Source organism: Passer domesticus, chromosome 2, assembly GCF_036417665.1.
Source record: "Passer domesticus isolate bPasDom1 chromosome 2, bPasDom1.hap1, whole genome shotgun sequence".
Classification (NCBI taxonomy): domain Eukaryota; kingdom Metazoa; phylum Chordata; class Aves; order Passeriformes; family Passeridae; genus Passer; species Passer domesticus.
In genome coordinates, this window is record NC_087475.1 from 38806422 (window position 1) to 38819964 (window position 13543).

Here is a 13543-nt window from a genome sequence, read left to right on the forward strand (position 1 = left end):
ACTCTGAAGCATGGTCATCACACTTTTTGCAAACGAAATTTCTTGCAAGCAAGCAGTTACTTCTTTGGCTGATATAAATTTTGTCTTCAAATACACTTGGGAAAGGTTGCAAAATATAAAGAAAAGGCAAGTAGCATTCAAATCAGATACTTCTGCTAATACTCCAGTGGTCCCTCTGAGCTTAGACTAAGCTTGACACAACAACTTAAAATCCCATTTTTCTGATTCCTTTAAATCCTGAAAGAACCTTTGTTTATTTTATTGACTAAATAAAAAGTTGGAAGTTTCAGTGTCCCTGTATTCTGGAGATATAAGAGAATACAACAATTTTGTTGTCGTATTTTAAACTGCGTGTGCCACACAAAAATAATACAAGTTATCAAAAAAAGTTGCAGTCATTCCATTTCTTACATGCAGAGACAAAGTACATAGACTACAGAAATAGGATGCAGGAAAATTATTTACTGGGTAGGTACTTTTTTATAGTAGTTGCATCAGGTCTGGGATCAGTCTTCATGGCAAAATATACTGCTAATGCTGTTTGATCAATATGAGAGATTACTGTATTTGCAGCTTCAACTATTTCATCAAGCCTTTTCATTCGTTCCTAAAAGAAGAACATAAAGATGTTCAGCACCATAAAATCACTTCACTCTTGATTCTACTAACATTAGGGTGATTGCAAAGCTATGCAGAAATAACATTTGATCATTCAACATGTTATTTTCTCCATTTCATTCAAATTTTATTTAAAACACCCTGCAAAGTCGCCAAGATTTCCTGCATAATTAGTCCATTTCACTGAAAACAAACTGTGAAATACGATTGGAGGTTGGAATATGCAAAATGCAGAGTTTACAGAAAAAAATCACCTTTCTGCTACATTATATAAAAGTGCTGATTTGTGCTGTTATTCAATTCAGAAATAAATATAAAACCAGAATGAAATGAAAAATACTCAACAATACACAAAGGTGCCTGTCTTCAAGATGAAAAAAAACCCTCATGCAAACTCTTCTGCTGACAGTTCCCATTTTTGAGGGCAATACTGAAAACTGGATTTAGCTGTGTCACTTTAGGGGGTTACTGTCCTCAGCTGTCTGAGTCATGATTCTAGGAGAAATTACCAGTCCAGAAGAGAAACAGAAAGGATGTGTGTTTGTCTCAGTAGGCACCATTGAGAATAAAACTATTGTAGACTACATAAGTATGAAAACTTAAACTGTGCTTAACTGAACAAGGCATAACTTGATGAGCAAACACACTTTGGTGAGGCATACTTTCTTTTATTCTGCTGTGGAATTAAATAAATCGCAGTCAAGGGAGATACCTGTCACTCTAATTAGAAATTTCTGCTTTTTAATAATGTGCACCATCACTTCAAGTGCAAATGTGCACAAAGAAAGACTTAGTCGTTTAGGCTACATGGCTGTATTGAGACAAATCCAATTTAAGAAGTGTTAAATAACCTTTTCAGAATCCAGCTGATGAAGTCTTGCAACATACAGAGGAAGATGATTAGGAAATGCTTCTTTCAACTCACTATACATATCAGTTGTATCCAGCCTAGAAGAGAGCAGGATATAGCATGAAAGTACAGATTCTGCGTATTTTTATGAACTTTAAGCTTGTGTAGTAATGACAGCAGACATACTTGGTCATCCACTGTATTTTTAAGTCTCTTAAAGCTTCAGCAAATTCTTCTTTTGCATCTTTTTCTTTTTCCTGTTCTTTTTCTTTCTCTTTGCTGCCATTTTTGCTCTTTGATGGTGATGGTATCAGATGATAATGAACAGTAAGGACATCCTGGAGGTGGGAAAAGAGAAACACATTCAGAGGGATACAGTACACTTTTTCTGGATATCACATGAAAGATAAATCATAGCCAGCAACTACTCTGAGCTACACATACAGTGAGTAAGGGTTCTGAGAGCAAAGATTAGACAGTACAAATTCAGGAACTGCTTTAAGTTTTTATTCTAAGCAATGCAAGGATGTAAATATTAGAATAGCACACTAGGAATTTAGCTATTTTGACATTTTTACATTCACATAATTTTACATAATATTAGTTAGGGAATAAGGTTTTTTGTTTATTTGTTGATTATAAAAAGCAAATAACTTGGTTAAAAGGATAAGGGAAAAAAAGAGATCCTGTCCTACAAATCTGGTAACAAACAAATGAATAAAAATGGCTGAATTCTAAAAAATAGTACCACAGTAGGATAAACATGAAACATGTCACAGTACATGTTTATTACTCCCAAGATACAATTTCTTCTATGTGCATACTGAATTAGCTGATGCATCCACTGTCAACTGATTTCCAGTTTGCTGCTGCAGACTTTGCAGTTTCACCTGTATCTCAATTCTAATTAACTATACACAACAGCAAGATTTTTTTAAAACCTTAAATGGTAGCATAGAAATATGACTATAGTTTGAGCTTATACTACACTAGACAATAACCAGCATGAGAAAACCAGTTACAGCTATTTAAAAAGAAAATCCTAACTCAGACCATGTACTTGAAGTCCATTTCCTGACAATTTACATATAAATTTGCAAATAAGGTAGCAATAGATTCCATCCACTGCTTCTAAAACCTCAAATTGCTGGGTGAGGCCATTTGTTAGTTTTGGTTTTAATGTTGCAATTTTTACACAAGCCTCTCCCTAAACAGGGAGGGCACACGTCCCATTACTTTACATACAGGATACTTCACAGAGAAGATAACTAAGTTTCAATCCTCCAGATACCAGGTTGCAACATGGTGCAAAATACTGAGTTGCATGCTCAATTACTGTGGGAATTTAATTATTCTCACCAATTATTCCAGAATACATTTGTGGGAATGTTTCCCATAAACCAGGTCAGTTTTGTGTAATAAAATTAACCCTTGTGTATAAGATGGAGTTAAAGTTACTTAAATAGCAAGTAAAATGATGACAGAAACTGCAATAATGGACTTCAACACTACACTTCTGAAACATTCAAAAATCATGCTGCAGAAAAATTTTATTTGAATTTGCAAACAGACCAGCATCTTGCTGTGGGTTACTGAATACAATACTGGTAAAAGTGACTTCAATATTCCCTTAAAAATTTTCTTCCAGCTACTTAATATGGAATCACAGAATCACAACATGGACATTTGAATATTTTTTTTTAAAACTAGTTCAGATAACTAATCTGCATTAAAGTGTCGCTTTTACAGGAACTATCCTGCACCCATGCATTTCAAGTATGAAGTGCACAACCAGTCAATACACCTAAATGAGCCTCCAGCAAGACCTAGGCTAGAGCATGACGTAACAGGTCATGGAAGTAAGTACATACAGGAAAATACAGAGGTCAGGAACATGGTGTGGGGCTCACTGAGGTAGTTAGAACAGTAGAAAGCAACAATATAGTTCACTAAAGCAAACCAAACATTTTAAGAAGTCTAAGAAGCAAGTTCAGCACAAAAATCTTAATTTACAATATCTTCTAAAAGACGTCCTCCATTGCGACTAGTATTTTCCTAAGTAAGAAACCTGCCTAAGAAATTTCTTCCAAGAGTTAAGGACTTCCTTTTTCAAAGTCCATTTTTATTTCACTTGCCAGCATATTTTTGGAGTTATATCCGTAGATGATCTCTGCATTCTCAAGCTTGGTCTATATGAGAAGGTTCTACAACTCCGGTTTGTTTCAAACCAAACATAACTGGATTAACAAAATCTCACTTATATGGATGAACACTTGCATTTTGAGAAACTAACCCTATGTAGCTAAACCATCAACAGTAAAATATCATCTCCTCATTGTCTCACATATGTACTCTTGGCCTCATGAGGTTCTGCAAGCTATGACCACTGAAAGGAAAACAATGAGCTTCAGACCCAGGCACACTCCTCTCAAAGAGCTTAAAGAGCAGACTTCCCTACAGACCTCAAAATTATTTCATGGGATAAATGAAGTTTGGTTATTACCACATTTAACTAACTGTTACAGGGCATTAAGAGGGACTGAAGGCTTATTTATTTTATCTGCCAACACCACGATTATTTATAGCACTTGGCAACTCCCTAAGTACCAGAAGATCTCAGAATGGCACTGCCATTGCCATTACAGAAACATTCATCATTAGAGAATAAGGAGAACAAAGGCAGCTCTTCAAAATTCAACACTCCAATCTGTTTTCTTATTCAAATTTCTCTCTGACAGGAACAGAATTCCTGAGCAGTGTACTGGATTTCATTTCATATATACCTATAAAAAGATAGAGAGCTACAGACAGAGAAAGACAGCAAGTAAGCATATTATCCACTGAAAAAATTTAAGGAAGCTTTCAAATTTATCCTCTAAAAAGACATGCAGCATTGAGAAATTGGGAAGCATACAGGATACACACTTGGGTCAGTGTACTCTGTGGAGTCTTGTAAGCCTCACTGGGTTTACTTTTAACTGAATTACAACCTACACACATAAACAAGCACAGTGCCATCAGAACAGTCACCTCTTAAAAGAGCTTAATTAACAGTTCATTTGGCTTCAAGATTTCAATTTAGATTTCTGTCTGGTGTTTTAACATCTAGTACTTTATATGTAAAACACATATAAAAGTATTGTTATTTGTACTTCAAAGCATTCACAGCAGAGCTAACCACAGGGAAAAAAGCTCCCTCTAGGAACACATCCCAGATCTCATTTTCCATTTAATAAGTATCTTCATATTAATGCCTATTTGCACATACAGATGAATATACATATGTAATTTGAATGTGTCTTAAGAGGTAAGCAATTTGTGCAGTGTTGCTTATTTTTATGGCAACTCTCATTTAATGGCAAATTAATTAAGCTTCTTGGAGTCACCAGGCAGGTTTACACATACTTCATCCTATTTTTAAAGGCCTGATGGTTTAACAGGGATAGTATCTTAATGTTTAAAGGAAGTCACCCTTTTACATTTGACTTCACAGTGGTATTTATTAGTCTTCCATTAGTACTTATCAATATTTGCCTAATGCATTTTTTACTTTAAACTGGAAGAAAGGATAGTAGAATAGGGAAAAAGGTGTAGAAACTTTCCACCCCTTGGCTAATTGTTACATTCTGCTGTTCAAAAGCTGCATTATGTAAACCAACAAAAAATCATTCTTACAGACCTGAAAAAAATCAATGATATGTTTTTCATTCTAACTGTGTTCTGGACAAAGCTTGGAGACAAGGAGAAAAAGTAATCAGATTGTAACTGTGTTACAAATGAAAACAAAGACACCTGTTTATTATGTGGCAAGAACTCCTTGACATTTTTGTACAGTATAAAATAATTAACGACCTTTGGAAACCTAGGCTGCTATTTCCTGGCATAACCACAACCTGCTTTTATGCAAAACAGAGATGCATTAAGGTGGATTGAAACCTGCTGAACATCGGGGTCCAGAGGGTAGTCAGGGACACACAGTTGGAGGTCTGTAACTTATTGTGTGCCCCAGGGGTCAATTCTGGATTGAACCCTGCCTGATGTCATCATTAGTTACCTGGATGATGGAGGCAGAAGGCACCCTCAGCACATTTGCTAGTGACACCAAACTGGGAGGAGTGGCTCAGATGCCAGGGAGTCTGCTGCCATCCAGAGGGACCTCAAAAGGCAGCAGAAATGGGCTCAACAGGAGCCTCATGAAGTTCAACAAAGAGAAGTGCAAGAACTGGAAAAGAATAAATCCAGGCACACTACATGCTGGGGGCCCATCCAGTAGGAAAGCTGACATCCTGGTGGACACCAAGTTGAATATGAATCAGCAGTGTGGCCTTGTGGCAAAGAGAGCTACTGATCTTTCACGAGTGCCCCTTTATCTTTGAAAAATATGAAAAATCTACGCATACTTTTTTGACTGACTGCATCACTGAAGAAATGTATAAACAAGTTTTCTGTGCTGGAAAACATCTTAACTGCATGTAAACTTATGATAGAGCAGGGTAAATACCAAAATTTTTAAACTAGGAAGGTCTCTGAGTTGCATTCTCAGCAAAATGCATTAATTATTGGAGCTCTTACAGAACAACGCCCTGAAATACACTGTGTTTTATTTCACAGAATTTGCTGAGTTGGAAGGGAGTGAAGGATCATCAAGTCCAGCTTCTGGCTCTGCACAGCACTATCCCCAAGAGTCACACCATGTGCCCAAGAGTATTGTCCAAACATTTCTTGAACTTTGTCAGGCTGATGCTGTGACTTCTCTGGGGAGCCTGTTCCAATTCCCAACCACCCTGTGGGTAAATAATCTTCTTCTAATATCCAACCTAAACCTCCCTTGACAACTTCAGGCCACTTCAGGTACTGTCACTGGTCACCACAGAGAAGACACCAGTGCCTGTGGCTCCACTTCCCTTCCTGAGGAAGTTGCAGACTGCAATGAGGTCTCCTCTCAGTCTCCTCCAGGCTGAACAGTCCAAGTGACCTCAGCTGCTCCTCACACAGCCTCCCCTCAAGGACCTTCACAATCTTCGTTACCCTCCTCTGGACACTAATAGTTTAATCTCTTTCTGACATTGTGGCACCCAAAACTGCACACAATAATCACGGTGAGGCCACCCCAGTGCAGAGCAGAGCAGGACAATCCCACTGGTGCTGCTGTGCCTGATGCCCTCCAGGACACTCTTGGCCCTCCTGGCTGCCAGGGCACTGCTGGCTCACATTCAACTTGCCATCAACTAGGATGCCCAGGCCCCTTTCCATGGCACTGCTTTCCAGCCTCCCATTCCCCACTTTGTACCATGCATCCAGGATTGCCCCAGGCCAGGTGCAGAATCCAGCACTTTCCCTTACTGAATTTCATATGGGTTGTGATTGCCCAGCCCCCTATTTTGTCAAAGTTTCTCTGCAAGCCCTCCCTGCCTTCAAGGGAGTCATCCGCTCCTCCCAATTTAGTATTGTCTGCAGACTTGCTCAGTATCCCTTCCAGTCCTGTGTCCAAGTCATTACGAAGATTCTGAAGAGCACAGGGCTGAAGATGGAGCCCTGAAGAAATTCACCAGTTCATCTGCTGCTAATACACCAATGAGTAGTAGATGGAAGTAACATGAAGGAAAGCTTTTATTTTTTTAGTGCTCAGATCTGAAAACAAATCTCTGTTCTAGAAACAAAGAGGGGAAAAAAAACCCCAACCAAAAAACCACAATCTCTGGAATCTGTTTAATAGGTTTTGTTATTCATATTATATTGTTATTACAGTTTAATTCCCTTGTTAGAGATTCACTCAGTGAAGATCTTATGCCCTATTTACCAAGAAGTCACGAATTCACATGGGATTTTAAATTATCTTTCTGAAAACAATCTGCATGATTTTCAGGTATGAAAATAAAACTCAGCAACATACATTAAAATCCTTCTTGGAAAGCCTAATCTCATTCCTTCATGGTTATTACACCAAGATGAGAGTAAGTTAGCATATTTAGATTCCCGCTTACTATTCATAAAATAACACAGTATGACTATAAACTATGTTATTCATGGTTCTCAACAAGAATCCTGGCTAATCTGCATGTCACTCCAGAACACAGTACCTTGAAATCAACAGAAAGTAAATACCTTTACAACTTAAGAACAAGAAAAAACCCAGTAACCTTATGTAGGTAGTTTAGTGAAATGTATTTTGCATTTTTTTAAAGAAACTGTTTTACACTGACTCCTGGTAAAATATTGTATTACCTGATGTGAAAATACAAGAACGCACAATATTAAGCACTGTTATACTAGAAGTCACCCCTTTTCTAACTATCTGATACATGCTCCAAAATTCCTTCTGTGAATACTACTATCTGCTACATGACTGTATAAACTCTAGCTTCCTTGTATGTTTTTTATGACTGTAAAGAAGACAACTCTCAATTTACTAGACTGGGAATACAGTCAGATAATCAATTATTCAATTCAAAGTGTTAGGCTCATATTTGATTTTCAATCTGCAGACAGAATAGGCAGAAACACTTGCCACAAAAAAATCTTGACCACAAAAGCTGAACATTCCTGTGCATTTAAGAACAAGAAAAATTGCAGACCACTAACAACACATGCATTTTTACAGCACTTATTGCAGAAGTATACAGATGCTCACGTGCCTCTCAGCTATGTGTTACAGTAGTGTTTTGTCATTCTACCAGTAAACATACTTAAGATGCTGAAGTAAATAACTCAGGTCTAAGCAAGTAGATGAAGGAGACAAATTAAAAACCAAGACTGGTAGACAGATTCTTTAAGTCATATGCAAAAAGATTTCAGTATATCTTTTTCAAAAACTAACATTCAGTACCTTTTTAAATTTTCCTTGTCGCTTTGCTGCAGACTGCCCCTGGGAGTTAGAATAACATACTGTAAGAAAACATGCACACACCACACAGGATGGAGACACCTTCTCTGTACAATTATAGTACCTACAAGATTTCCAACTTTTAGAGAGTCACATGTATGATCAAACATGCTCTTAAAGCATGCTCTTTCAGGTTTTGAAAATTAATAAACCAATGCATCACTATATATAATCCATTACTCCTGCAATATAAGCAAGTGTTGTTAACCACTTAGCTTCAATTAATAAATTACAGAAATTCAGCCTCAGAATTTCATATTTTTGACTGTTTAGTGGCATTGTTCGCTTTCATAATAAATACAGAGAAATTAGACATATTTTCCCTTACCTTGCATCCACCCACTGACTTAGAGACAACTTTGCTGCCTAGTCCTCCTTTTATGTCTCCTGGTACGTATTGAGGTTCACTAAAGGCAGCAGAAAGTATCAGATGCTATTTGATGCCATCCTTTTTCCATTGAAATATGACCATAACAATAATGCCTTCAGCTATGATGTGAGGAACACTTCAGCTAGAATTTCTTCCTGTGTAAGGTCTTAAATATTCTCCATCATATGAAATTTGACAGGCTGTATCTACCTATCTCCTGCTTCCTATCCCAGAAACCACTGTATATAGCCATTTAGTTTTAAAATAAAATATTCAAGATTGTAACCAATAGTTCAAGGAAGTGCACAATTCTAGCTAGGGAAACTAAATTATCATGGATTTCATAAAAGTATACTTGCGACCTCGCAAGTATCACAAAGAAATATTAAACTAGCTCTTTTACAACTCCTAGTTACTGGGTTTTTCCTCACTGATAAATAAATTCTGCTGATACATTCTCAACTGCAGTTACATGCAATCTGCCCCAAAAGTACAACCATGCAGATTGAATTAACTAAACTTTTATGCTTAACAATATCTAAAGGTACATGACAACCTACTCTCAGAAACTTATTTTCTATCAAGAGATACTCTAGTTTTATACATGGTGTTCAGCTACATCTAGTGGTATATGCACATAGGTCAACTACCTCCTCTGAGTACTAACAATCATCAGGATTGACTAAAATTTAGTCTCAGGCTTACCATCTGTTTAAAAACACCTAAGGGAATCTTCTAACGCTGTAGCACCAGATACACCGAAAAGTGACAGTTACTATAATCACTGTTGCATTATAGAGTCATACAAGTTAAAAACCGTCTTTCACAGGATGCTGTGTTATGAGCAAAAAAAAGATCATTAATCTCTTTTTTCTAGCTTCAAACACAGAGATCTTATACCATTCTGCTGAAGCATACAATGATACTAGTGGTTGACAACAACAGTGTGTAGCAGGTAAGAAAATTTGTTTATGCATTTGAGTCAGCAAAATTCCTACTATTTGGTAACAGTAACATATGTGTTCAGAAAGCACGTGTTTCTGCTGAATATTGTATGCATGCAACAAAGAGTATTACAGAACCAACATGCACATAACACTATATGCATGTATTTTTCATTCAAAAATTACATTAAGCTAGGGAGTTACATAAGATCAATTTTAAAGCCTCCAGACCAACAAGAAAGCAGTTGCTTCTAGAAATATTTCAGAGCAAAAAATATTTCATAGAAAAAGACTTAAAACTCAGTTTAGAAAATGCAATTAAATTTGAAATTACAAGATGAAAACAATACTAGAACTACTTAGAAGTTATGCTGACTTTATAATGAAACAACTGCTTCTAAAATGTATTATGTTACCAAACCTAATGCTCTTTAAAGTATTAACCCCATACAGTACAGCATTTCCTGGCATGCAATTTGCTTGCTAGAAAAAAACCCCATCATCCATTCCATATACTCACAGCTTTCTTTCCAAGTTCTGTTTTAGACAGAGTAAGACTTCCTGCAAGGTAACATCCTGGTCCTGCTCCTTTAGGTATTCTGTTCAAAGAAAGTAAATTCAGTGTTAAAACCAGGTTCACTAAGTTTCCATGAAAACTACAATAAAGATGCCAAACAGGGAAAGAACAACACAAGAAATAACCAAGCTGGACAGGCAGACACTATTAAAGTATCATTTTAGTGAGGTGCAGAGGCAGCTGCCTAGATGCAGATGAGAAAAACAACACTTTGTAACTTACTTGTCATCAGGCAGGGATGTAACAAAGAATGGCTGACTGTGTTTCGGTGGTAATGTCAAACTGTTGGATTTCTTCTTCCCTAAGAGAGCAAGGCTATGGTTTTCATAAATGTCTAAGCTCAAGGTACTAGACAGCCTATGAGAAACAATAAATGGCAGGTCTTTGATGCGATCCAGCTCACTGTTCTGCTCATGACGAATTTGTAACCGAATAGTGTAATCTCCTTTTTCCAGTTTCACGGAATACTGAAAGAAAGAAGTTCTCATAAATGTCAAGATGCAACACTTTACCATTCATAAAAAAAACACCTCCAAACCCCAGAAATAAGACTGTCATGTTTTGAAAGCATTCTTTAATTTTTATCAACCTGACATGGCAACACATGGCTGTTTTGAGCAATAGTATGCTAAGTCTCCTTTCTGATACCGCTGCAGTAAAACAGAAAGCAGCCCCAAGTAGAAAGTAACAACTCAGAACTACCCTGCTTCTAAAAACTCCCTCTCCTGGGCTAAGGAGTCGAGCTTCCTATTGGTATTTCTTCCTGGATTAAATAATTTAGAATTGTTTTAGAATCATCCTATGATGCACAACACCAGAGATTTACAGCATGATAGTCCACCAGGTGTAAGTAACAAAGACCTGGGGCGATGTTTAGATTTTAGAGTATCTTAAAAATGCGAGTTGAGGAATAGAAGCTTACACAATGTGATTTCTGAAAGTAATTTATAAACTGTAAAGCACGTCTCTTGAAACTATCTTTTGTACACTTCCAGAATAATCAATCAAAATTACCATTACGTTGATGATGTTCAACTGTGATTTTATATTGCTAAAATGTAGTTTTAAACAAAAAAATTATAAATGTTTATTTTATATTTTTCCTTTGTAAAATATTTTATTTCTCTCCACTTCCCCATGATCCAGACACACGGCCTGTTAAGGCAGAAAGAGATTCCCGCAGAGGGTAGAGTATCTACAAGTGTTGTGGAAAATAATTTTGTTTGAAAGATGGCAACGGGAAACAAAACTGAAGCATTAAAAAGGCTGTTTGAAGATATCAACAGCACTGAGGACAGCGTTCATGATCACAGAAGCCCCTGCTCTATCAGCACACAAGTCAGACCTTTCCACCTTGCATAAAAAAATTTAAGGTATTGTCTTTGTAATAAAACAAAACAAAGAGCAACACGATTTTGAACTCATTTCTTGAAAAGCACCAGGCAAAATCACAAGAAATCAGAGGAAAAGCTGTAAACTTCTTTCTCCTTCCTCAGGAGAGAAAAAAAAAAAAATCATGTTCTATTTTATGGACACATATCTTTCATTGATACCAATACATCACCACTGAACCTTGTATGACTTCAGTATTAAAATTATACATCAGAAAATGTAACAGGAGGCTAACAGGAGGCCTGGGAGGTAAAAAAAAACCAAACATTTTCACAGTCTTCAGAAAAAAGAAGGTAAAATAAATACATTACTCTGTACCTGGTGTGGATAGGCATCTCCTGAACCCATTTGTCTTTTGTTCTGGTCAAAAATAATCCAGAGCTGACTATCAAATTCAGATTCATACAACAATTCACAAAGAAGTGGACAGCTTGGAGTCACTTCTCCACTCTTAGGCTATTAAAAGAAAGGTAAAAGCATTTAATCTACTACAGAATAAAACAAGTACAATCCTTACATACATATTCAAAAAGATAACTGAGCTGTAGCATGTTTCAAACAACAGTAGCTTTTAAAGTGGACCAAATCAGAATTTTGACTGTAGGGAGTCCAGAGTGTGACTCTAGACCTCCTTTCTGAGAGAAAGCTAGGTAAAATTAAGACCGGGTTAAAGAAAACATGATGTGCTTATCAATAACTTAAAAAACCCCCTCAACTAACATAACCCTTACCTGATGGAAGTTATAAGTCAAAATCATCTCATACAGTTGACGATTATTTGGTAAAATATCTCTGGATCCCAAAGGTTTTATTTTTGCACTCACTGGTCTGCAGTTAAACAAGAAAAGGTTCTCTTGAGAAACATGTATCCTCTATCAAAATTTGTCTTGCTTAAGTAGAATCATGTTCTGAGATACAACTGAACTCAGCACATGCCATAACATCTCATATATTGTAACTATCCAAGCAGCATAAATTCCTCAGTTAAAATTAATGTAAGTCCAAAAACAAGGTTTAGTGACACTACAGACACTGCCAAAAGAAAAAAAAAAAGAAAACAATGTAGTAGGCATGTCTAAATGCTCAAAATTAAAAGCCATTAAGTTTAAGAATCAGGTTACATTTCTAGTATCCATGCTGAAATCAACACTTGTCTTCATAACTGATTAACAGCACTGCACTTAGAAGACAGAACAATTGATAATTCCTTGTTATAGAAAGCTGTATCTTCAGAAAACGTAAGAAGCCGTACAGTAATCTGAGTAGTAACAGAGAAGAATGTACACTACAGAGTGTGTACGTTAAGTCAGACACACTTGGGAAAAGCAGTCAAAGTTCAGGGTAGCCAAACGTTATAGCCCTTAAACATCCAAAAATGTAAACAAAATAATGACATAGGAAAAATCAGTTTCAGTGATAAAGAATAGCAGAATCAGGGTGGTCTGGCATCATTTAAGATTACCTTTTATTTGTTAAATCAGATAACCTCTAACTACATGATCAGAATTTGTCTCCAAGGTTCTGCCAGCTCTTTCATTGTCAAGGGCGCAGACTAGTCACCCATTAAGACATGACCACAGGTCTCTTTAACCCAGGTTTCCTAGTCTGATGGACACTGGATAGACTGCTGACAGAAACCTTAAGAACTGAATAATACCACATATGACATGATATGTCTTGCTAACATTGACCCTGCCTCCAAGCCTTTGAAACAAGAGACAAAATGACAAGCCATTCAGTAATTCTCTCTCTATGTCATGACTCATTAGTTCATTCAAGAGACACCATTCCTGCTCTAATTTAAATACATAAATATTTCTCCATAGTTTACTTAATTGCAGTTCATTTACTGTCAGATGAGGGAGTAAAGAGCATGTCCATTTTTCCAACCAAGAATGAGGCTAATATT

At 36.7% G+C, this 13543-nt stretch overlaps 1 protein-coding gene across 3 annotated transcripts in view; it reads right to left on the reverse strand.

The window, feature by feature from the left end:
- TPP2 (tripeptidyl peptidase 2) overlaps positions 1–13543 on the reverse strand; it is a 52493-nt gene that overhangs the window by 11297 nt on the left and 27653 nt on the right. For 2 of the 3 annotated variants that reach the window (XM_064408326.1, XM_064408325.1), the window contains exons 20-26: positions 12366–12462; positions 11953–12090; positions 10465–10709; positions 10186–10264; positions 1655–1806; positions 1470–1566; positions 477–607 (exon numbers count right to left, since the gene is read on the reverse strand). In XM_064408326.1, the coding sequence (XP_064264396.1) occupies positions 477–607; positions 1470–1566; positions 1655–1806; positions 10186–10264; positions 10465–10709; positions 11953–12090; positions 12366–12462 (939 nt within the window). Of the gene's footprint in view, positions 1–476; positions 608–1469; positions 1567–1654; positions 1807–8294; positions 8334–10185; positions 10265–10464; positions 10710–11952; positions 12091–12365; positions 12463–13543 lie in introns of all 3 variants that reach the window. The other variant, XM_064408324.1, reaches the window with a different exon arrangement.